Below are 25,643 nucleotides of genomic sequence, written 5' to 3'. Positions count from 1 at the left end.
GTAGGTTAGCAAACACATTGTCCAACATAAAGAAGATTGTTGATGATCTTTTCTGGTATTATGTTCTCTTGGGAAATCATCCTTCCTATTATATATTTTGGTGTTTTCCTCATGTTAACCAGATTAAAATCTAATCATTGCAGAGATTTGATAGAAAAAATTCTCAAAATAAAAAAAAAAAGCTGGTTCAATAGTTTACTATATGGAGGGAGATTGCAACTTATCCAAGTCAATGTTGTTTAGCACTCAAACTTACTGGAGCTCCTTCTTGATTTTATCTGCAGAGGTACATAAAACATTCAAACTGTGGTTAGAGCTTTTCTCTGGTCTGAACATATTTGACGCAAAGTAGGGCCAAAGGTACTTGGGATTCAATTTGCACCCCTAAAAATAAATAAATTAAAGCTTTGGAATAAAGCCATTATGCTGAAGAATCTTCCTCTCTTTACTAATGAAGCATTTTGTCATTACTCAAAAAAGAAAAGGAAAAAAAATGGTGAAGAATAAGAAGATGATAAATCTATAACCATAAGAGAAAAGGGGGGGGAAAATGAATATGTTAAAATCTATAACAGACATCTTTGCCGTCCTGGTTGATCTTTGAGCATCCCCTTTTCTTTCCTTTCGTTTACTATGTTTCTGGGCCTCTTTACAGCTCCCAGCTAGTTACCGGGCACGTCAGACCCCTCGTCCCATATCTATTGGACAACTTGAACTGGGGACCTTGGCTTCTTGAAGCAGTTCCTGGCCATGTGATCCGTTCTTTGCCCATGCTTCCTGATCTTTGAGCATTTTCTTTCATCAAAACCCATGTTTGAATTTTTATAATTCTCCCTTTTCTTACCTGCAATTTCTCATCTTCAAGTCCTTTCTGCTACATCATATGTCGAGCAATGTAAGTCAGGAGGAACATATTCTGCTTCTTCTTTCATATGCAGAATCAGCATATCCAGAACCCCATAGACCCACTCTATATGCGCACCCATCTTATCTCCAACCACAAAACTACAAACCTGATTTCTCACCTCAACCCAACTCCTCCCAGCCTCTTTCTTACTCCCCATTCCTCTCATCAACTTCCTCATTTTCGCAAACTCTCCCCACTTACCTTCTGCTGCATAAAGATTCGACAGCATCACATAAGTGCCTGTCACATTTGGCCCCAAATCCAATACCCTTTTCGTTGCCAATTTGCCCAAATTAGGAAGCCTGTGTGCTTTGCAAGCTCCAAGAAACGCGCCCCAAACAGATTCATCGGGCTTAAAGGGCATGCCTTCTATTAGTTCATAAGCCTCCTTAACTCTCCCCGCACGTCCTAGCAAATCCACAACACATCCATAAATCTCCTGATTTGGAGTGATGTTATAATCACCAATCATTGACTTGAAATAACTCAAGCCTTCGTTTACAAGTCCAGCATGGCTACAAGCACTCAGCACTGCCATAAACACAATTCGGTCAGGCCTAATACCTGACATGACCATTTCATCGAACAATTCAACAGCCTCTTTTCCATATCCATGGCTACCATATCCTAGCATCATAGAAGTCCAAGAAACCAAGTCTCTAAGCGACATTTCAGTAAAAATTTTATGCGAGTCTACAATGTTTCCGCACTTTGCATACATGTCTAGAAGGGCATTAGCCAAAGCCAAGTTCCCATCAAGACCTCTTTGAACAATCGATCCATGAACCTGCTGTCCACAGCTCAAAACCGCTAAATTAGCACACGCTGCCATAACGCTGGAAAGCGTGAAGCAATTTGGACTAAAACCTTCGCACTCCATCCGCGAGAATATGTAGAGGGATTCGTGGGAATTGGATTTCTCATATCCGGCAATCAGCGTGTTCCAAGTAATCAAATTTCTTTCAGTCATCCCATGAAAACACTGATTCGCTTCGCATAAACAACTACACCTACAATACATGTCTAAAATAGAATTCATAACGGGTATGTTTGATTCAAACCCATGCTTAACAACTGAAGCATGAATTTGCTTTCCACAAGGATGAGAGCCAATGGATGCGCAAGCTCTAACTGCAATTGAAATGCTAAATGCATTTGCTTCAGATTCCTCCTGTTAACAAAAAAAAAAAAAAAGGTAAAAAGAAATGTAAAAACAATCTGCATATTTAGCCTCACTAACAAAATTTACATTGAAATTGAAACGCTCTTCATTGAAACAACATTAATGAAACTACATCTTAATTCTTATACATACCGACAACATTTGCTTAAAAGCTTGAAGCCCGGTATAGCCATCACCACGATGAGTATAACCCGCGATCAAGGTAGTCCAAGACACGTCATTTTTTTCATGAATTTCTCGAAAAACCAAGTATGCATCATCCATAGTAACACAACACGCCGCGTACATGTCCAAAAGCACATTATCGACGTAAATACAACCAACTATGCCAAGCTTAATAGCCAACCCATGAACCAAACCACCACAAGATAGTGAATTCATGCCTTTACAAGCTTTCAAAGCACTTGACATGGTAAAAGCATTTGGATTCTCTTTACTTTTCCTCATCATCTCACAGAACACAACCCATGAACGGGCGTGATGATTGCAAGAGGCGTAGCCAGCAATCATGGCAGTCCAAACAACCACGTCTCTCTCAGGCATTTCGTCGAACAGCATGCGTGCTTCTTTGATTAGACCCTTGTCAAAGTATGATTTGATGAGATTGGTGGCTAAAATGGAGGGTCCTTTGGGTTGAAAAGGTGGTGGGTTGTGTTGGGTAGTGCAGTTGTGGGCCCAATGGAGAGAGTTTTTGACCATTGGGGGGATCTGATGATGAGGAATGGTGGAGAGTAGTTTTTTGAAACCCATTTCGGTTGTACATGATCACAGCCTCATAGAAGTAAATAGTATCCAACATCTACATGTCTATAGTGTGTAGTAGAGTGACAATCTTTAATAATCAAATTTAATCATTGGAACATTTTTTGATTAACATATATCTTATCATTGATTCTATTTTCCACTTGCTTATAACTAGTTCCTTACATTAACATTGTTGCGGGCTTTGAAACAATAATATTAGGTTCATAATTTTTATTCACAATTAATAGTAAGTAGATTGACTAAATTTTATATTTTTTATCGTAATTTATATAGTTCCATTCTTTTTCTTGTAATCCATTTAGTCAATTTTGATGTGCAATAACTCATTTGTCCACCACATTTGAAAAAATTACGCTAAGAAATTTTTAATATCACTTCATACTCATCACGTTGGAGTGTCACACTTAGAAAAAGTACACTAAAAGTTTTTAATTTTTTTAGAATGTCACATTATACCCGTCAAGTTGGAGTGTCACATGTCACATTTTAAAAAAATACACTAAAGAGTTTTTATTTTTTTGAAGTGTCACATCATACTCGTCACGTTGTTACATTTGGAAAAAAAATACACTAAAAAGTTTTTATTGTTTTTAGAGTATTATATCACACCCACCACGTTGTTACATTTGAAAAAAGTACACTAAGAAGTTTTTGTGACATACTCGCCACGTTGTCACATTTGAAAAAAAAATACAATAAGCATTTTTTTTTTTTTTTTTTTTTTTTAGTAAAAAAAAATACACTAAAGAGTTTTTAGTTTTTTTTTTAGTAGAAGTATTAAAGTGTCACATCATACTCATCATGTTGTTACATTTAAGAAAAGTACATTAAGAAGTTTTTAATTTTTTTGAAGTGTCATATCATTGAAGTGTCACATTAATACCTACCACATTAAAGTATCACATCATATCTTTCATATTAATAAAAGGGTATAGTTGTCCACCAAAACACTATTAAAATAAAAAATAGGACTATATGAATGTGCAATGCAGATAAAATTATAAATGTGCTAAATTGTGTAAGTTTATTTTAAAGCTTAGAAAGGGCTATGGATATCTCAATCACCTACAGATAAACCTCTCATGTTATTTTAATCATTATAATTTTAATTCTAAATTTATGATTTTGTATTAATTTAGACCAATTGATTGCTCCAGCTAGAGCTTGGGAAAATTAGTTTAAGATCTCTCTCCCATTTTTAGTAATGTAAGAAATCTAAAATATTATTTTATGATGATGTCTAAAGTCCCTTAACCCCACACCCATATATTACAGAAAAATTTGACTCTCTACACTCAATCTTCGACAAAGAGAGAGAGAGAGAAAGAAGACGTGCAAGGGAGAGAAAGAGAAACCCTAGATCACTCAAATGACATGCGAGAGAGAGAGAAACCCTAGATTGCTCAGTCGCTCTCTGCTGCTCTTCACTTTACTGCCGCACGCCGCTGTCACAAAGTTTTCCGATCTCTTCTATCTTCTCTTTTCTCTCCCCTCTTCATCTTCTCCGATCTAAACCGCCACCAACTTTTTTGAATCTTCTCAAGACAAATGTAAGGTGTGTTTATGCGACAAGGTGGAGAGTTCCCTGTGCAATCAAAGCGAACCAGAGTGTTTGGTGGTCTTGCCCTCTACTTGTTTAACAAAATGCCTCAATGAACTCTGCTACTGAGAAGTCATAAGATAATTAAGGGAAACTTTGTTACTGAGAAGTCATAATGGACCTTCGGATACTGAATACACTGTAATGGAGAATGCGATCCTTGAATGCGATATGCTTCATCGATTACTTCTACCCTTTCTTTAAACTTGGACATCCACAACCAATTCAGGGCTTCACTCGTCCACACATTGCACAAGTCGTTATCACAGTTGAAGGGGGTAAATTTACTATCATTACTATTTTATTCAAGTTAGTTGATAATTTGTTTGGTTCCCAAGAAACCAAACAAAAGCAAAGACTAAAAATCATGATGGATATATATTTGGGTTTAACTAAACAAGAATTGTGAAACCAAAAGTTAAAATTTAAAAATTTTCCTTTTCATTTTCTTGCCAACTAATCAATGATTTGTTCTCTGTAATTTGATTACAGGTATCAAATTCACACGGTTTAAGCCGTCAATAATCGTGCCATCGGTAATTACATGCAGAGAATTTCTTTGGGTTCAAATCAGAGAAAATTGAAATTTCTCTAAGTTCAAATCAGAGAAAATTGAAATTTCTCTGATTTTGTTCACAGGGAATTGAAATATCTCTGTAAATCTCTTTCTCTCTTTCTCTCTCTACTATTGTAATTTGACTGCTGAGAAACCGGAGGAAAATTAAATTTATAAATCATGAGTTCTTAAGAGAATTTTGTATTTGTTAAATTAATTGGTATACATTATAACAAAATTCACAGTTTTTTTTTTCTTTCTTTCTTCCGCTCTTTGTTTTCTCATCAGCCAAACAAGTGGCAAGTGATAGAATTTATGTTGCTGATTACTCTATTACCTTATCAATGTAGTGGCAACGGAAGACTGCCTCTGTTTGTTGAAAGAATTGCGCGGGAAAAGCTTGCAATGAAGCACTCAGAATTACTAGAGGAATTTGTGAACAAAGTGAGAGAAATTTCAATTTTCTCTGGTTTGAACCCAGATAAATTCTTTTTTTTTTTGTTGCTGAGAAATTAGGCTCTGAATTCACGAATTTTAGTGCTATTTTGGTTAAGAAATGGGTTAAAGTTTCAATTTTATATTACAATTTTGCTGTGTAATTTTGCTAAGTTAGTGAATTGGGGATTTGGGTTTAGATTTTGAAGGTTGATCAAAAATAAAAACTTTGTTAGGGAGTTGGGCTTTAAATTTACAAAAATTAGTATTTTGGTGAGGAAATTGCAGGAACTTGTTAGTATTTTATTCCGATCAATTTTCTCTGAATTTCTCTGGTTTGAACTCAGAGAAATTTCAATTTTCTCTGAATAATTTTCTCTGTCCTGTTTAATTTTCTCAGTGTTATTCAATTTTCTCTAATTTAAACCCAGAAAAATTCTTTGGAAAGTCTAGAATTTCTCTAGAAAGAATTTCTCTGGATTGAAATTTCCCTGGATCAATGTTGAAAGATTTTAGACATTATGAAGATATTGAATGTCCTTTATGCTATTAAATCTTAATATCAAGGACCCTAAAAAAAAAAAAAAAAAAAAAAAAAAAACTTTTGATAAAATTGTGCACGTAAACAAGTATTTGTTATATTTTTAACAAAAAAATTATAAATTTACTCAACTCAATAAGTTAACATTTAAAAAAAAAAAAACACTCAATGACTATTTTTCATCGAAAAGCCTAACGAGTAGTGTCAATTACACCAAATTGATACAAAATTCAAAATTAAAGGTCAAAATGAGCAAAATTGAAGCTTACTGCTGGTAAACGCAAGCGAGAGCCACGGATTGAAGATTCCTACTCTGATCCCAATCTTTTCAGGCCACATCGGCGTCGAGCTTTTGGACTAGGCTAGGGGACTCTTTTGTTGGTGCTTGTTTATTCTAATTTTATTTGTACTCGTGATTATTATAACTTGTAATGCTGTTATTCTGCTTATTAATATATGGTGATTTCATCGTCTTCAAAAAAAAAAAAAAAAATGATACAAGGAATAAAATGCTAGAATTATTGATGCAATTTGTCCTATATAGTATAACAATGACAGTCAATCACCAATGAAATTATTAAAGAGAACAAATATAAAGAACACATTTATACATTCTTTCATTTATCCAGAAGAGTTATAATCTATAAATATAGAAGAGTTGAGTGCAGAAGCAATAACTTAGGCCACTTCTTTGCAGTAAACATGTAACTGTTATATGGTATTATTATGATCATACATAAAGATAATCAAGGAGCCACCTCAACAGTACAAACTTTAGGGGTCTCCGGACAAGGGAAAAACAAAAAAAACATTTAATTTAAATCAAACAAATATAGATAGGAGAAAAAATCAATTAATATTATACAGCAACATGTATATAAAAATAATAATAAAAAAAAAAAAAGAAAATTTATACTTCCCTATGCTTCAATAGTGGCTATAAATGTACAAAAGGGTTTTTAAATGAGAATTTGAGACTTCGCGGCACCACGAGAGCATTTTTTACGGCTGGAGTTGCGAAGAGCACAAACGCAAATCTCTAGAAGTTCATAGTCTTCATCCCAGAATAACAAAGAAGCCTTTTCTGGATTTTCCACGAAGATTTTAGATGTCAAGAAGCCAGCAATCGACCACGTTTGGTAAAGTCGGGCTTGCTTGCCTATGAACCTTCCGTTCCTTGTGTCATAATATTCAGGCCAACGCTCCGCCACAAGCCTCTTTTCAGCCAAATCAACTGCCTTCTTAGCAAGTTCTGGTTTGCCCATCTTCATGCATGCCAATGTGAACTGAAAAATATATACATATATATTTTAGAAAAGAATTCCGAGCTAAAAATGGGCTGAAGAACTTGGCAAACCAAGACAGACCCACAGAAAAACGGGCATGTAAACATCCATCCCAAATAATAAGATTTAACTAATCAATGTTTCAGAGACAACTACTCAAACCAGAGAGATACAATAGACATAAAACGCATGTTTTTTCTTCTCTCTTCTATTTCTCCACCCCACCGTTCTTTCAATAGACATACAATTTTGATGGTAGTGTTAAATCACTAGTTATCCCGAAAGCTTAAGCTATTAGGAAATTTCTGGCATTCATACCAAGGATATTCTTGACACTATTTTCTTCAGAAATGCATTTTCAAATGACAAGACATCAATTCCCAGTATGATTGGCATATGCCCTAACCATTAACAAATTTAAAGAACAATTTGTGAAATTTGTTGGGTTTAATTTGCGTATATCAATGTTTAGTCATGGACAACTAAATGTAGCACTATCCAGATGCACATCTTTTGATCGTACAAGTATCCTTCTTCCCTAAAGATGGGCCAGATTCTACCACAAACATTATTTATCCTGAAATTTTGTAATAGTATTCTCTATGGATCATCTCATTTTTTAGCAAATGGTACAATTTATTAATAAGTTTATTTATATTAATTACATAACCTTCCAAATAGTTTCAATTAATTGACATATGAACTTTTATAGGATTGGGTTGAAAAAAATATGGAGTTCACAAGGAAAATTATGACAAAATTGCCCCGATGGGGGTGTAATGATGTGAGTTCATGCTCCTCACTGGGGATACATACAAGTGAATTTTGGGGACAAACAAGTTTGAAGGCATTGGGAAATATGTTTAAAGTGAATTTCGGGGAAACACTAGCTATAATCCACTTTTTGCAACACATAAATATTTTGACTCATTTATTATAAACATACATAGTTTGGAAAGTCTCAAATCTCTTTTTCTATAAGGTTTAACTTTAATTTTTATTTTTATATTTTGATATTGCAGAGCACTGGCTAGTGTGTATTGCTTGTTATTTAATTTTTTGCAAATTGCAGAGCACTGGCTAGTGTGCACTGTTTGTTGTTTAATTTTAGTTTTTTGGGATCACAAAGCACTGACTGGTATGCATTGTTTGTTATTTAATTTTTTACAAATTGCAAAGTACTGGTTGGTGTGTATTGTTTGGTATTTAATTTTAATTTTAATTTCAATTTCAATTTCAATTTTTTAGAATTGTAGAGAATTGATGGTGTGCATTGTTGTTTAATTTTGATTTCTATTTTTTGGGATTGCAAAGCATTAGCTAGTGTGTTTCATTTGGTGTTCAGTAATTCTTTTTTGATTGTAAAGCATTGACAGGTTATGTTACATGGACACAGGTGCGATTGCGGGTGCGGGTGCGGGTGCGAGTGTCGGATACGAGCATGTGTCTAAGTGTCAGATTCACCTATTCCTAAAAAGTGAGTGTATGGGAACTCGGCTAAGAAGTTTCCAAAACATAGATACGGATACGGGGTGGGGACACAACACATGAAATATTAATAGGATATTCTATATTGTACTAACTACATAATCTATACATCATGATCAATACCTAGATAATTAAAGTCTAAAAAAAATACATAACTATAGAAGAACAAAAAAATAATTTATTATGAAATAAATGTAGGGCCCAGGCATATATTTTTATTGTATTTACTTTCATATAAGATATAATTTTTTTAAACTTTTACAAATATAATTTATATTTCATGTATATAAATTTTATGCTATATGAAATGTTTTAATCTTATTTATTTATAAATGGTCAAATAATTATATAATAAATGTTATTGAAAATATTGATATTTTTATAAATAATAAATAATATAAAATAAAATATATTATATATGGTTTTATTGGATTCCTTTTCAAAAAAATAGATGAAGACCTTGACCAAGACCTCGACTGACTTCGCGACCTCGACAAAGATCTCAAAAACATCGATGTCTCTTCCACCACCATCGACGACCTTAGCTTCCTCAAATCCAATGCTAACAAAGACTCTTCCTTCTCCGCCGCACCTCCACCGAACCACTCCCCTCACTAAGATCGACTCTCTAACAAAGATGACTTTGAAGTCCCCTCCTCGGGATTCGATCACGAAGACGAAACGTACTCTCAGCGATAAGGACAAGATCGAGAGAGAGAGAGAGAGAGAGAGAGAGAAGATCGATTGATCAATCTTAGCAGCCTATGGTCGTTGGTCCTACTACCACTGCAAGTTTCTCAACAATCCTTCTTCACTCTTCTCTCATGTCAGTTGTGTAAGAAAACCATGCCGAGTTCGACACAGATCTCACATCTGCACCTAGGGCTGCAAATGAATCGAATTGTTCATGAACAAGCTCCGCTCGGCTTGTTAAGGGCTCGGTTCGTTTAGTAAACGAGCCGAGCTCAAACTCAAATATTAAACTCGTTTAGTAAACGAGCCGAGCTCGAGCTCAAACTCAAGCTCAAGCTCAAGCTCGAGCTCGCATAAGCTCGACTCATCAAGCTCAGCTCATTTATCATTTTTTAAATTATATAATAAATATATTATTTATATATTAAATAATTCAAATAACCAGACCAGACCAAACCAAACCAAACCAAACCTTGCCTTAAATTCCATCAAATGAAGTCAGTTACATGAATCCTTCTTCACACGGCTCTGTCAAAAGCCATTTCATTAGTCAAATTAAGTAGACCCATATCTCTATTTACAACGCTAGCCAACGTTAATCTAGGCCTACCTCGCCCCCAAACACTTCCATCTACCCTTACAGCATTGCATCTCTTCACTCCTGCTGCTGTTGATCTCCGTTGAATATGACCAAACCATTTCAATCGATTTTCTCTCAACTTATCTTTTATCAGTGCTACCCCTACCCATTCTCGAATACACGCATTTCTAATTCTGTCTTGTCTAGTCTTGCCACACATCTACCTTAGCATCCTCATCTCAGCCACTCATCTTATTTACATGTTGTTTCTTGGTTGCCTAACACTTTGTCCTAGACAACATCGCTGGTTTAATAGCCGTTCTATAGAACTCACCTTTTAGTCTAGTGAGTATTTGTTTATCGCACAGTACCCCAGACACACTTCTTCACTTACACCATCCCGCCTTAATCTTATGGGCCACATCTGCATCCCCGCTGTTGTAATAATCGACCCTAAATAATGAAAATGTTCACCCTTAAACAGTTCTTGATTCTCAATCTTCACTTCTCTACTTTCATTGTTACTGTTACTAAATTTACACTCCATATACTCTGTCTTAGTTCTTCTTATCTGGAATTCTTTAGATTTAAGAACTTTTCTCCAAATCTCCAACTTTGTGTTAACTCCTCCTTTAGTCTCATCCACTAGCATAATATCGTTTCCAAAAAGCATACACTATGGCATGTCATCCTAAATATTTCTCGTTAACTCATCTATAACTAAAACAAAAAGATAAGAACTTAAGGTAAATACTTGGTGTAACCCTACAGTGATAGGAAATTCATTCGTCTCTCCAGTAGGCGATCTAATAGTGGTCACCACCCCTATGTACATGTCCCTAATCACATCAATGTAATTTTTTGTCATCCCTTTCTTCTCTAACACCCATCATATTATATTCCGGGGCACTCTATCATATGCTTTCTCAAGGTCGATAAACACCATATGAATGTCTCTTGCTTTTCTCTATACTTTTACATTACTCTCCTGAAAAAATAGATCGCTTCCATTGTTAACCTACCAGGCATAAACCCAAATTGATTCTTTGACACCTCTGTTATAACTCGCAATCAACGTTCCATCACCCTGTCATTATATGACACATTAGCTTGATTCCTCTATAATTGTTGCAATTCTGGTTATCTCTTTTATTCTTATAGATTGGCACTAAAATACTCTTCCTCCACTCATCCGGCATGTTCCTAGTCGACAAAATTTTGCTAAACAACCTAGTCAACCAAGCAATCCCTTTTTACCCAAACACTTCCAAGCTTCAATAGGGATATCATCGGGTCCTAAAGTCTTATTTGATTTCATTTTCTTAAGTGCAATCTTCACTTCAAAGTTCCTAATCCTGTGATAGAACCTATAATCTTGGTTTATCGTATTACTAACTATTTCTTCCCCCTATTGCCATACGTCCATGTTCCTCATTTAATAGTTTCTCAAAATAATTCTTCCATCTTTCCTTAATCTCTTCGTCCTTCACCAATACCTTAGAATCTTCACTCTTGATGCACTTAACTTAATATTAAATAATTTAAATAATATATTAAAATATATATCAAATAATATAAATAATATTTTTTATTTAAATAATATAAATAATATTAAAAAAAAAATTATTGAGTCGAGCCGAGCTCGAGCCCAGTTCTTTACCAAGCCGAGCTTAATCTCAAGCTCAATAAACGAGCTCGATAAGTAAATGAGCCAAGCTCGAGCTCAACAAAACTCGGCTCGGCTCGGCACGGTTCGATTTGTTTGCAGTCCTACCTACACCTGTGTCATGTCGTGTCGTGTCAACACAGGTACTCTGGATGGTATCTGTTGTTAGTGTTTATAATTTTTTTCCTTACTTGCACAACATTGGCAAGTGTGCTTTTATTATTATTATTATTTTTAGAAATTTAATATATAAAGAGAAATAGAGAATTGTATTATTGATTGATGTATTGTGTTCTATTACAATGATTCATGATTCCTATATATAGAAGAGGGTGAGTGTGTAGTAGGTAAGGAGTAGGTGAAGTGGAGGTGGTAGTGGTGTAGTGGGTTAGGTTTAGTGGAGTAGGTGAGATGGTAGTGGTGTAGTGGGTTAGGTTTAGTGGAGTAGGTTTAAGTGAGTAGGTGAAGTGGAGGTGGTAGTGGGTTAGGTTTAGTGGAGTAGGTGAGGTGGTAGTGGTGTAGTGGGTTAGGTTTAGTGGAGTAGGTTTAAGTGGGTGAAGTAGGTGGAGAGTAGGTGGATTTTAACAGCCCCCCGCAAACTCAAGGGGGATAGGAACTAACCAACTTGAGTTTGGAGAGAGTAACAAAACAAGAAAATACATAAAAATAAAAGAGGATAAGAGACACTGTATGGTCGTGTCAGACCATTGGTGAAGACACTGGATGGTGGTGTCATAACGTTGTAGAGGACACTGTATGGGGGTGTCATAACCATGTAGAGGACACTGTATGGTGGTGTCATAACGGTGTAGAGGACACTGGATGGCGGTGTCAGACCGATGTAGAAGACAATGTTGTGACAGTTTACGGAGTCTTGCTGGACCCTTGTAGAAACTAACCGGAATCAATGTCGGGACAGCTTACAGAGTCTTGTCGGACCTATAAAGGAGCTAACCGGAATCAATGTCGAGACAGTTTACAGAGTCTTGTCGGACCCATGAAGGAGCTAACCGGAATCAATGTCGGGACAGTTTACAAAGTCTTGTCGGACCCCTAAAAAGTCGCACCCTCAAAAGGTGTGCCCAATCTATCAAAAGGCGTGCCATAAAAGGCGTGCCCAATCCATAAAAAGGCGTGCCATCAAAAGGCGAGCCCAAGTCATAAAAAGATGTGCCGGACATGATGGCGAGGCACGTGGGCGCCTTGGCTTGCGCGCCCGTTTTGTCGTCTGGTGGCAAGAGGCGCGCGATGCGCGTGGCTGCCTCAGGCTATTTAACCAAGGTTGTGGCGGAGGCTGTGCAAACCAGTCTGAAACCGTCGAAAAATCCTTTGAAAAAACTCTACCGTTTCTGAGAAAGAGATTCTGGAACACTCTGTTGCCATTCTGTAACCAACCTTTCTCTGAAACACTCAGCAACCCATAACATGGCCTCGTCTTCCCGTTCAGCTACCCAGAATATGGCCTCCTCGTCCCGTAGTCTGCTCACGCTCTTTCCAGACCTGAACGAGTCAACAAGAGAGATAACCAGTGCGGTGGCCAGTGAACTTCAACCAAACACCTCTGTGTTTGCTCCGTTGAACTTTCCGATGCGGTCGGTGGAGCAAAAAATGGCGGTGCAAACTGATATTGAGGCCAATCAGTATACTTTGAAGTCATGTGTGGAAACCATGACTGCGGTAACAAACTTGTCGCACCGGCTTCAGAGTAGGACAAATGAGGTGCAGCAGTTAAACGCCCAACTGGCTCTGCTCCAGCGCATGTATAAGGATGCGCGAGCAGAGATGAGTGTCCTAAAGGCGGAAAATAAGGAGCTGAAGCGGAAGGCCACCGTCATGTTCCGATTTGGAGGTCCGCCATATGCTGTAGTGGAGGAGCAGGTTGGAGTGATCGTGCCCAGTGGAGTGGGAAACACGGAGGCAACACCGTCAAGGGCCGCTCAGGACGGAGGCAAGAAGAAGAGACCGGCGACAGAGTAGATAAGAAAATCCTGTCTGTGGATGTGGCTGTTTTGGTGTTGTGGTGGTTTTTTTTTTTTTTTTTTTTTTTTTTTTTTTGTGGTGTAAAATTGTGATCGGGGTTGATCCCCTGATATGAATAAAATGAGTTTGGTGTGCAGTTCGTCTTCTTCTTCTGCGTGTTTTTTTTTTTTTTTTTTTTTTTTTGTAAAAATAATAAAAATAATAAGAATAAGAATAATAAGATATTAAGGGAGAAAGCATAGGCGGTGGAGAGAAAAAAAGATATAGCTTTATAAAAGATATAAAGAGAAGTGTGATAAAGAAAAGGGACCAGAGAGAGAGGAAAATGCATTTTTTTTTTTTTTTTTTTTTGAATTGGTTTCGCAAAACCCGAAAGAGTAGCTGGTATATATATTATATATCTAATATATATATATATCTATTATATATCTAGTATATATATCTAATACTATATTATATATCTAGTATATATATATATATTATATATCGAAATGTCTGCACCGTATGGTTCATGGGAGTGGGTGATATAAAAAAAAAAGAAAAGAAAAGAAAGTGGAAGAGAGTGGGAATATTGATGATGAAAAGTGGGAACCAACCCATGTGGGTTGCAGAGAGAAAAGAAGAAAAGAGGAGTAGACAGTTCCACCAAATCCATGATTTCTTTATTTTCTCCAGCTATTGGTCTGTCACTTTTGGAGAAGAGAATGTAGACGTTCCGCACAACCGTTTCAAGGCTAGAGCTGAATCAAAAGGTCGTCTCGTGTACCTCAAATTGGGATACAGCCATGAAGTTGAACTGACTGTGCCTCCAGCTGTCCGTGTGGTTTGCCTCAAACCCAATATAGTTTGCTGCACCGGGATTGACAAGCAAAGGGTGCATCAGTTCGCTGCTGCTGTTCGTAGTTGTAAGCCTCCCGAAGTTTACAAAGGGAAGGGTATAATGTACATTGATGAAGTTATCAAAAAGAAGCAGGGAAAAGAGAGGATTGAGTAGAGACGGATAGTCAGAGAAAGAGAGTTTCTGGTATGTGTTGAAAAACTCCCGCGGGCAGCGAAGGCAAGGTTGCCGGTCGGCTGCCCGCCGGAAAGAAAGGAGTATAGGCCTAAATCTTATAGCTCTGATACCATGTAGAAATTTAATGTATAAAGAGAAATAGAGAATTGTATTATTGATTGATGTATTGTGTTCTATTACAATGATTCATGATTCCTATATATAGAAGAGGGTGAGTGTGTAGTAGGTAAGGAGTAGGTGAAGTGGAGGTGGTAGTGGTGTAGTGGGTTAGGTTTAGTGGAGTAGGTGAGATGGTAGTGGTGTAGTGGGTTAGGTTTAGTGGAGTAGGTTTAAGTGAGTAGGTGAAGTGGAGGTGGTAGTGGGTTAGGTTTAGTGGAGTAGGTGAGGTGGTAGTGGTGTAGTGGGTTAGGTTTAGTGGAGTAGGTTTAAGTGGTTTTCCATATAGATATGCTTTTATGTCTACGTGAGATCTACACTTTGGTGTTCGTAGTCTTATAGTTTGGTGTGTGTTGATGTTTCTGTAGCATTACTTGGTGGCGAATGTATAATGGAAAGCGTTTTTTTTTTTTGAGCAATCATATAATAAAACTAAAATGTATGCTTAAGTTTTGTTAGGAGCTATAAAGCACGGACACCTCTTCGAAGGCTCCGTACCAGTGTCAGACACGTGTCGGACACGGACACGCGTTGGACACGTGCTCGACACGCATGGGAGAGTGTCCCATTTTTTTTTAATTTTTTTACATCCGGACACGTTATAGACACGCGCGGGGGCAATTTCACAGTTTACTAAAATTTTTTGGGGTCAATTTGAAAATAACCAAAAACAGATCAAATTTGCCCTAATCTCTATTCGCCCTAATCTCTTCGAATTGACTATGGAATAGAAGATAAACAGCTGAGAAAGAGAGAAAGAGAGAGGACCTGACTTCGTCGTACGTCGTCTCTCGTCGATCGTCGCTCCTCGTCGGTCGTCTGTCGTCAGTCGGCGATCTTCTTCGTGCGATCTTTAGTCGATTTGCTGCTTCGTTAAGGAAGGTACGACTCTTCGATCTTCTTCGATAGCTCTCTCTCTCTCTGTCTCAGTCTCTTCTTTCTTTTATTTCTCTCTTTGATAGCTCTCTCTCTCTCTCTCTCTCTCAGCCTCTTCTTTCTTTCTTTTATTTCATTTTTTTTTCCTTTTATTTTGATTTTGATTTTGATTTTATTTTTTTCTTTTATTAATTTAATTTTTCTTTTCTTTTTCTTTAATTCTGATTCTGATTCTGATTTTGTTTTATTTTATTTTTTCTTTTCTTTTATTTTTTTTATATTCTGATTTTATTTTTTCTTTTCTATTATTTGAGGATATAATTTTAATAATGTATGTTTATTAATTTTATTATAGGGACCAATTATTAATTCTGAAACAACGGCTACGGGTGGTAGTTCTAATGATATACCTGATGATGATTTTGATGAGAATAAACCATTGTGGAAGTATATAACTAAATTAGCAAAACTTGGGGAAGGAGGAAGAAATTGCCAATTACAATGTAAATTTTGTAATAATACTTTCAAAGGTTCATATACAAGAGTAAGGGCACACTTGTTAAAACTCCCAGGAAAGAGAATTGGTGCTTGTAAGAAAGTGACAAGTCAAAAACTTTCACAACTACAAAATGAGAATGATGCTGTTGAGCTGAGAATTAAAAATGTTCTTCTCAAAAATGTACCATTGCCTCCTTCCACTGTATCAGTGGGTAGTAGTTATGCTTATGAATCAAAGAAGAGGAGAACATGTGAGAGTAGGAGTGGGAATGGGAGTGGGAGTGCGCCTGGGAGTGGGAGTGGAAGTGCTATTGAGAAAGCATTCAACTTGAAGGATAGAGAGCAATTGCATTTTGAAATTGCTAGGATGTTCTACTCGGGGGGTACCTTTTAATCTTGCAAGAAATCCTTACTATGTTAGCTCTTACACATTTGCTGCAAATCATAATATTCCTGGATATTTGCCTCCCGGTTATAATTTGTTACGAACCACATTACTTCAAAAAGAGAGGGCAAACATCGATAAATTGTTGCAACCAATTAGGGGCACATGGAAGGAAAAAGGGGTGAGCATTGTTAGTGATGGTTGGAGTGATTCTCAAAGGAGGCCTTTGATTAATTTTATGGCAGCGAGTGAAAGTGGGCCTATGTTCATTAAAGCAGTTGATTGTTCTGGAGAAACTAAAGACAAATATTTCATTGCAAATTTGATGAAAGAAGTGATTAATGAGGTTGGGCCAAGTAATGTGGTTCAAGTCATCACGGATAATGCTCCTAATTGTAAGGCAGCCGGACAACTCATTGAAGCTCAATTCCCTCATATTCTATGGACTCCTTGTGTGGTGCACACATTAAATCTAGCTTTGAAAAATATTTGTGCCGCAAAGAATATTGAGAGGAATGAAGTCACATATGAAGAATGTAGTTGGATTACTGATATTGCCGGAGATGGTTTGATGATTAAGAATTTTATCTCTAATCACTCAATGCGATTGGCTATGTACAATGAATTTGTGTCATTGAAGTTGCTTTCGGTTGCCGAAACACGATTTGCCTCCACAATTGTTATGCTCAAGAGGTTAAAGCTTATAAAACGTGGTCTTCAAGCAATGGTAATTAGTGACAAGTGGAATTGCTATAGAGAGGATGATGTTGGGAAGGCAAAATTTGTGAAAGAAAAGATTTTGGATGATGTGTGGTGGGATTACATTGATTATATTCTTTCCTTCACGGGTCCTATATATGACATGCTTAGGGCTTGTGATACGGACAAACCTTGCCTTCACTTAGTATATGATATGTGGGACTCAATGATAGAGAAAGTGAAGATGTCAATTTATAGGCATGAAGGGAAAAGAATAGATGAGGAATCTACATTTTACAATGTGGTGCATCAAATTCTCGTGGATCGTTGGAATAAAAACAATACTCCTCTCCATTGTATGGCACATTCATCGAATCCAAAGTAAGTACCACATTTAAATTTGTTTTACAAATTTCATTTTAATGGACTTATCTAGTCTTTCTTAAAATAATTATTTTTCCTATTTTGGATTGTAGGTATTATAGTGATGAGTGGCTCCATGAGGATCAAAATAGAGTTCCTCCACATAGGGATGAAGAGGTGACACGTGAGAGGAACAAGTGTTTTAAGAGGTATTTTGAAGATATCACGGAGCGAACCAAGGTGATAACTGAGTTTGGAAAATTTTCGGGTTATGTTGAAGCATTCTCAGAGTATGATTCCATTCATAATAGGTGGCACATGGATCCTTATACTTGGTGGTGTGCATATGGTGCATATGCACCATCTCTTCAAAAACTAGCTTTGAGATTGCTTGTGCAACCTGCCTCTTCATCTTGTTGTGAGAGAATTTGGAGTACTTACTCCTTTATTCACTCAGTGAGAAGGAACAAGATGGCCCCTCAACGCGCGGAGGATTTGGTATTCATTCATAGCAATCTTCGTCTTTTATCAAAGAGGAGCTCCCAATACTTGCAAGGAGAGACAAAAATGTGGGATATTGCCGGAGATAACTTTGACTCACTTGATGATATTGGAATGCTTGGGATAGCTAACCTCTCACTTGATGAACCGGCTATGGAGGCGGTCCTATTTACAGATGAAGGAGAAGATGGAGGCGGTGGTGAAGATGTTGTAATAGTTTCCTCTACTTAGGTTGATATTTATGGATTTTGTAACAGTTGTTGGTACATTGGATAATTTTATATTTTGTGGTTTGATTTTCATGCATTTTGTAACAAATGATGGTTGGTAGCTTCGAATGACATGTTATGTATTGATGGAATGCTATTTTATGTTAATTGTGAACGATATATATGATGTTAAATCAATTAAATGTTTATTTTTTATAATTTTAATAGTGTTATTTTATATATTTTATTACCTTTATTTGATTTTTTTTAATAATTTTATGACATATAATAAATAAAATTAATTATATATATTGAACGTGTCCCCAGCGTGTCGTGTCCCCTATTTTTTGAAAATTTGCGTTTTTGCGTGTCCGTGTCGTGTCGCGTGTCCGTGTCCGTGCTTCTTAGGTTAGGAGTGCCTTTAGGCACAAGTTATCCCTAGTACATATATATTTTAGAAGAGATTCCGAGCTAAAAATGGGCCAAAGAACTTGGCACACCGCGACAGACCCACAGAAAAACAGGCATGTAAACTAATCAATGGTTCAGAGATAACTACCCAAACAAAAGAGATCCAATAGATAGAAAAGGCATTTTTTTTCTTCTCTCTTCTATTTCTCCTCCATTCTTTCAATAGCATATAATTTTGATGGTAGTGTTAAATCACTACTTATCCCAAAAGTTTAAGCTATTAAGAAATGGGCCCAACAATGTATATCAAGCCATCCAACAAGTAGTACCTATGTCACATGGACTATCAGGTGCAGGTGCAGGTGCAGGTGCAGGTGCATGACCAGGTGTCCGATCATCCTAAACTTAAAAACCTTCATATATTGGTATATGCATCAAAAAATTGGTATGAGTGCAGAGACAAGTCCTAAAAGCTTAAAGATATTGTATATAGTATACTAGTTTTAGATAAGATGTTGTAAATTATTTAGAAATGTATCTCAAATTATATGGGATTTAGTGAAAAATATAAAATTTATCTCCCACATTCGTGTGAGAGGCTAGAATTGTTTTTTTCCTAGCAAATGTGAGCGTCTTCATCTTCCAGCGTCATATAATATTAGAGGATCCAAGTTTTTAAATGGTGTAAGGGTGTTAGACACGTATCTCACACCTTTATGCACGGGACACGGTTACACTGGGCGGAAAGGGATACACCTCTTACTCTTCATTGAAACCACAAAACAAAAATCCAGCACCACAGTAGCACCCTATGGTAGGAAACCATGATCAGCAATGATTGCAACAGATTTCCAAAATCAGATTGGACAAGCCTGCTAAAAGGAAACTGATTCTTCTTCTAACTGGTTCAACTACCATGTTTGAGGACAAATATTAATAGATATACAACTCTTGTTACTTTAAGCATATAAATGTTCTTTAATTTCATTGTTTCCAACTTTTTTAAGTACATAATTATTGTTTGAGACTTTCTTGATTCCATTTTCCCCTAGTTCCATCACATTTTTTACTTAGTAAAGCCACGGAGTTGAAATCAGTGAACCAAAAAATGACCGTTTTCACCGTTGGACCTTTTGTTTGAGTTATAAAAACAAGGAATCATAGAGCGGACAAATTCCCACAAAAATGGAAGCAGATACCAGCAGCATGAATGGTGAGTATCTATCAGGAGGTTGACGGCATGGTTCCTATCATACTGTCAAATTGAGAATCATATCACGAATCAAAATTCTAATTTATCATAAAATTTGGCACAACCTATTAAAAATTATGTTAAACAATTACATATATCAAATAAATTAAAAGAAATTGATTTTGGCCTATGAAGCACAGACACGAACACGGACACGGGCACGAGACACGGCAATTTCCAAAAAATGGGGACACGGACATGGCAGGGAACATGACAATTTTTTTTTTCATAAATATTTTTATTTTAATATACGTTATTTTATTTATTTATTTTAAATAATGTGTTTTTGGTAATTTTTTATTTTATTTTATTTTATATTCATGTGTTTTTTATTTATTTATTAATATGTATAAGTAGTAAATATTATGTTATATATACTTATAAAATAATATGATTTTATTAATATTATCTTATATATAAGAGATAAGAAAGAAAGCGAAGGCACAGAAACGGCCACAGAGAGACGGAGCAACAGAGAGAGAAGACGACACGAGCGAGACAAGGTTCAATGGTTCGATGCGAGACAAGATCGATGGTTCTATGCGAGCGAGACGAGATCGATGGTTCGATGGTTCGATCGATTGTTCGAGTTAACTGGATGTTCGACTAGAGTCGAAGGTTTGTCTTTTCACTCTCTTCCTTCACACTCTCTCTCCTCTGTCTCTCTCTCCTCGCTGTGTCTCATGATGTGTCCAGATCTGGACGCGCGTGTCCCCAACGTGTCCCATACAAAAAAAAATAATCAAATTAAAGGGACACACCATCTGGCATGTCCCCGTGTCCAACACCACCACGGCACCAATTTTACCGTGTCCATGCTTCATAGATTTTGGCACATATTATTCAATAATTCTTATATAAGGACATGGTTACGTCATCTAGTTGGGAAGACATTGCCTTCATAGCAACGTGTGCACCCATTTTTATTTTCATTTTTAAAAAGCATTCAATGGGCATCCCTTAGTACAAATACAATAGCATCAAATACAAAATTACCTGCCATAAAAGGGTTGGCCAAGATCCCCCGTTGTGATATGACCAAGGGCTGCAAGAGTCAATAGAATGATAATCAATACCAGTAAAAGAACATAACCAAACCAGTGATACATATTCCACACACACACAGCATAAAATAGTATAGAGCACTCACGTATTCTTTGGGTCACTGCCTGTAATTATACGCCAGTCATCATATTCCAAAGCAGGGTAACATATCTTAAGAGGCATATGCCCCATGAGATCATCCCACTTGACTTCAATCAAATTCAAAATAGCCTCATTTTGTTTAGGAGTACCCAACGATGAAACAATAGACCAGAGATTTCCAAGTGTAAAGAACCTAAAATCCATATGAGCCGGCTGTAAATTGCCAATCAGATAACCGCCCTTTTCTGGAATCCAATCCATTAGCCAATGAGGGATTTGTTCGGGGTAGATATTGAACTTGTTAGTAGCATCTGTGGAATATTCCTCTGTCTTATATCTGTATATCTCATTAATCTTTTTCATATCAACCCAATAGTATTCTCTGATGTGAAATGACAATGCACTAAGTCTATTGTTTATGGCCCTCACCAAATTCTTGGATGCATCATCTACAGAGAGCATTTCCCGGGAGCACCTCAGAGCCGAGTAGAATAAGGCCTGTAAAACAAAACTTGGCATTCATATGATAAGACTAAAGCAGATAAAACAACTAGAGTTGAAAAAGGTAACAACAATATTTGTAACCAAAAATCCGTAGAACAAAGGACACCACTTCAAAACTATAAGACTGATATGACTCGGAATACAGGATGCAATGTCTTACAACTTTGTTCCAATTTAGTATTCTCCTAAAGAGAAAAGACGCAAGATTAAAACAACTCTCCAGGAAACTACAAACCCGATTACTAGGAAGAATATCAGCATTGAAAACATGCAGAGCAAGCTAATTAGAGGTTTAAGTCATGCCACATGTGAAACTGACCTCTGAAAGTGAAAGACCTTACAGCTTTTCCAACAAAGCAAACATATGCCTGTCTCAATCATTCAAACCTCGAAAAAGAACTTCATAACTAAGTGAAGCCACCAAACATTAAAACTAACCATTTCTCCAGCAAAAGGCATATATGTAGAACTACAGCAATTAATTGAAAATAGTACTCCTTGATAGTTTAAAATATGGACATGATTGCAACAGTAGCTCAAAGCCATGAATAAGATCACAAGCTACATATGACAAGACAAGTACAAACAACTTGGAATCGACTCACTTGAATCTCAAGGGGATGACCATGGATGCCCATCCTTCGGTCTATCATGCAGGAGCCATCAGTGACTAAGAGGGTAGGAAACATATCAAATCCATCAGACAAACACAAGTTCAAAATGAGTTTTATGCCCGTCTGGACGTCCACCCTTTCTTGTAGGGTGTAGTCACCAGTGATCTTCCCATAAGCTCTCAATAAGATAATCCACCACAACCCTATCATAGAAGTCAAGATGAAAAGAAAAAAAAAGAAAAAAAAAAAAGGCTCAAAATTCATTAGGTGCGTGACTCAAGGGGCCACTAAATTATAAATCATTCTCTTCTGGAGATTTATAGATGCAAAAAATGGACATCCTAAAACAAAACAACTACACAGCAACAAAGATGGCATTGACCTTAACATCATAAAAGTTACAAGTCGATTGATTGACATGACATCTATAGAGGAAGAATATGATTACCAGAGTCCACAGGTGCAACGCGGCCAATGGCTGACTCACCAAAATCCGGGTCTAAAACTTCTTCAAACTTGTTTTCATCAAGAGGCACAGTCCTAACTTTAAAACTTGCCGGCATCAACCCCTGCCCTGGGCTGTAGCAATCCACTGTTTTCTCCCAACTCTAGCAAATAAACAAGAAAAACAGTTCGAGAGTTCCACAAATACCAAATATGAATACATGGGCATAATTACTAGTAAATTGAATACTAGCTGACATAACTTTCCAACTAGGTACTAGTAGTAAACATGGAGGTCTAATGAATTTCCTCAATAAAATGGTAAAAAAGAAATTCGAAAAGGACCAGACGACCAGTTATAAAAAATAGCTGGTACCATAAATAGTCTTAACTATTGATTATCCCCAGAATACAATAGTAAAATTAACCTTCTTTGGTGGGGCAGAGAGTGCACTCATTGTAAACCATAAGAAGAAGATTTTCTGATCACTCCACAAAATGCCACAGCATAAATGCGGTCAAGTTTTCACTAAACCAAAAGGCAAACTAATACAATTCAATGGTCAATGAGAACTGGCACAGGTAAGATAATTTTTTAAGTAGCTCATGAGAAGAATCATGTATCAAACAGAGGAAATTGAAACACCCCCCCCCCCCCCCCCCCCCCAAAAAAAAAAAAAAAAAAAAAAAAAAAAAAAAAAAAAAAAAAAAAAAACCATTCAAGCCAATGTGAAATGGATAAACCAGAACTAGAAATCTGAAGATTAATCCTTGAAATTGAAAAATGAGAGATCAAAGTGAAATTTGGATGAAAGATGTAATTTTACCCTAATTTCTAAATACAAAGCCTAGAGGTTACAATGTTGTTATTTGATGATACATCACAAGTGAAGGTAAGGTGAAATCAGGACAATAAAACAATAAAAGCAATGTGAATTACCTGCAGTTGCAAGGTATGGAGGAGGAAGTTCCTCACAATCTCTGGCTCCCCCTTAAGCAGGAAAGCTAGGGCAGATGGAACGAAATCACGAATGAAGACCTGATCGTAGTTAAGTGGTTGCTTTTCAGCCGGGTCATTTGCTGCCACTGTTCCGATTGGGCTCCCACAATATGTCACAACTGCGTGCTGCAACAGCTTCCATGCTTCTTTCTCAATCTCAGACTCTTCTTTACGGGCATCTAACACCTCAACCTTGTCCAAACCTTTTGAATTCTCATTATTTACATTCTCAACGTCATCATGAACCCTAGATTCCTCATCTCTCGCTATATTTTCATCTATATCAATTCTTTCTACTACAGGCTTCGCATTCATGCCACCCTGAACATATATCCTCTCGAAATTCTTTTCATTCACACGGGTCTCAACCGAAGTCGAATAATTCCTAACACTCGATACAGCACTAGCAATCACATATACACCCCTACCTACACCACCACCACCACCACCACCACCATTGAAAGTGCTGGAAAAAACCCTAGATTGGCCCCAATTCGAATTAGGGGCATAAAACGGTTTCTGGGTTCGATCAGTCACGCCTCGAAAACCCAAGATTCGAGGCGAGTAGCTATGGAATTTATAGTTATGGTCAAAATTAAATCTAAAACTTGATGAAATATTGGTGAATGAATGGTGGAGTTTTGGAGATGGGAAGCCAAAAAAGGCCTTGTCTCGGCAATGAATGAGGATTCTAAAACAGGGTTTTATTGCCATGGAAGCGATTATGAGTAACAAAGATCAGAATTTGGAAGACAAACCAAATCAAAGATATGAAGATGTATGATACGAAAATCTATTTACATTCAGCTATTCTATTCTTCGAATTTTTTTTTTGCGTGTGAATAGAGATGAGCAGAGATTGTGTGAAGATTTGCATGAGATTGTTTTGAAACTTACAGTTCAAAGAGACGTTGAAGGAAGAGCGAGATTTGGGTGATGAAAATGGCGTCTTGAGGGTTTCCGGAGAACGTCAATTGTTGGATTTCACGCGGGGGGGTTTGGCTTTTGTTTCTTGGGAATGAACAAGACAAATCAAGAATTTGAATTGACGAAAACACCCCCCTCAGAAAGGGCTAAAAAAGTTTTTAAAAAACAAATTGGGGAAATTAAAAAATAAGGTCAAGTTTGGCATCCTTTAAAAAATTTAAAAAGTCAAAAAGTCATTATCTTATTTAAGTCACATTATCTTATTTAAGTCACATCACATTTCTAACACATCACTTCAAACCCAACCCAAATCCAACCCATATTTCATAAAAAGTCAAAAAATACACTTATTTAGTCTTTCCAAACTTGTTCTAAGTATATAAAAAATAAATAAATAAAACGCTAGGATCCAGACGAACAAATAAATTTTAACTTTTTTATTGTTCCAATTTAAATTATTTATTTTTAAAATTGTGTCAATTCTAAACTTTGGTAGTTATAACTTATAACTAATAGAATAATGATAATTTAGACAATTTAATCAATGTTTATTAGTAGTACTAAACAGTGGTGGCTGCTATGGACTTGGGAAAGAATGAGAAGGGTAGGTGCCGTTTGGTAACACTTACGTTTTTAATTTTTTATTTATATTTACAAAAATTTTAAAAACTCAAATAAAAACTTGTTTGATAAGATTTTTGATTTATAAATCAGTGGTCTCAGTTTATAAATTTGGCCAAAAAATGAAAACATAAAAAATGTGTTTTCGTTTTGAATTTTGAGTTTTGAATTTTTTTTTTTTCCACCCAACACTAGCCACCACCCGCCACCATTTCCACCACCATCTTTCACCACCACCACCCACCCCCCACCACCACCTGCCACCACCACTCACCATCCACCACCACCCACCCACTCGCCATCACCATCCACCATTCACCACCACCACCACCGCCGCCACCA

At 36.6% G+C, this 25,643-nt stretch overlaps 2 protein-coding genes and 1 long non-coding RNA gene across 4 annotated transcripts; 1 reads left to right on the top strand and 2 right to left on the bottom strand.

The window, feature by feature from the left end:
* Positions 1 to 421: 421 nt before the first annotated feature.
* On the bottom strand, positions 422 to 3,017 carry PGN (Tetratricopeptide repeat (TPR)-like superfamily protein). Its single transcript, XM_028244953.2, has 2 exons — positions 2,223 to 3,017; positions 422 to 2,078 (listed from the first exon to the last, which is right to left on the bottom strand). The coding sequence occupies exons 1-2, from the start codon at positions 2,838 to 2,840 to the stop codon at positions 861 to 863; spliced, it is 1,836 nt and encodes a 611-aa protein (XP_028100754.2). The 5' UTR covers positions 2,841 to 3,017; the 3' UTR covers positions 422 to 860.
* Positions 3,018 to 6,677: 3,660 nt separating this feature from the next.
* On the bottom strand, positions 6,678 to 24,814 carry LOC114300118 (alkaline/neutral invertase A, mitochondrial). Of its 2 annotated transcripts, none has more exons than XM_028244980.2 (6): positions 23,694 to 24,814; positions 22,758 to 22,917; positions 22,301 to 22,512; positions 21,196 to 21,689; positions 21,042 to 21,090; positions 6,678 to 7,273 (listed from the first exon to the last, which is right to left on the bottom strand). In XM_028244980.2, exons 1-6 carry the CDS (start codon positions 24,465 to 24,467, stop codon positions 6,947 to 6,949), a joined length of 2,016 nt encoding a protein of 671 aa, XP_028100781.2. In that variant the 5' UTR covers positions 24,468 to 24,814; the 3' UTR covers positions 6,678 to 6,946. The 2 variants fall into 2 exon arrangements, with proteins under 2 accessions (XP_028100781.2, XP_028100782.2); XM_028244981.2 differs by lacking the exon at positions 6,678 to 7,273 and adding an exon at positions 19,750 to 20,048 and having other exon boundaries at positions 23,694 to 24,794.
* On the top strand, positions 12,016 to 12,372 carry LOC145807719 (uncharacterized). Its single transcript, XR_014351017.1, has 2 exons — positions 12,016 to 12,148; positions 12,245 to 12,372. It is a non-coding gene; the product is annotated as an uncharacterized LOC145807719 (long non-coding RNA).
* Positions 24,815 to 25,643: the final 829 nt, after the last annotated feature.

Source organism: Camellia sinensis, chromosome 2 (assembly GCF_055761805.1).
Source record: "Camellia sinensis isolate YWXY chromosome 2, ASM5576180v1, whole genome shotgun sequence".
NCBI classification, from domain to species: domain Eukaryota; kingdom Viridiplantae; phylum Streptophyta; class Magnoliopsida; order Ericales; family Theaceae; genus Camellia; species Camellia sinensis.
This window is presented reverse-complemented; position numbering and strand designations above follow the sequence as displayed.

Bases quoted from the DNA above. Each gene is read 5' to 3' on its own strand.
- PGN (XM_028244953.2), bottom strand. From the start codon at position 2,840: ATGGGTTTCAAAAAACTACTCTCCACCATTCCTCATCATCAGATCCCC. The intron at 2,079-2,222 runs GTATGTATAAGA...TTTTGTTAACAG, and splicing joins CTTTTAAGCAAATGTTGTCG to GAGGAATCTGAAGCAAATGC.
- LOC114300118 (XM_028244980.2), bottom strand. From the start codon at position 24,467: ATGGCAATAAAACCCTGTTTTAGAATCCTCATTCATTGCCGAGACAAG. The intron at 21,091-21,195 runs GTGAGTGCTCTA...TGACTCTTGCAG, and splicing joins GGCAGTGACCCAAAGAATAC to CCCTTGGTCATATCACAACG. The intron at 7,274-21,041 runs GTAATTTTGTAT...TATATTTTTCAG, and splicing joins GGCCAACCCTTTTATGGCAG to TTCACATTGGCATGCATGAA.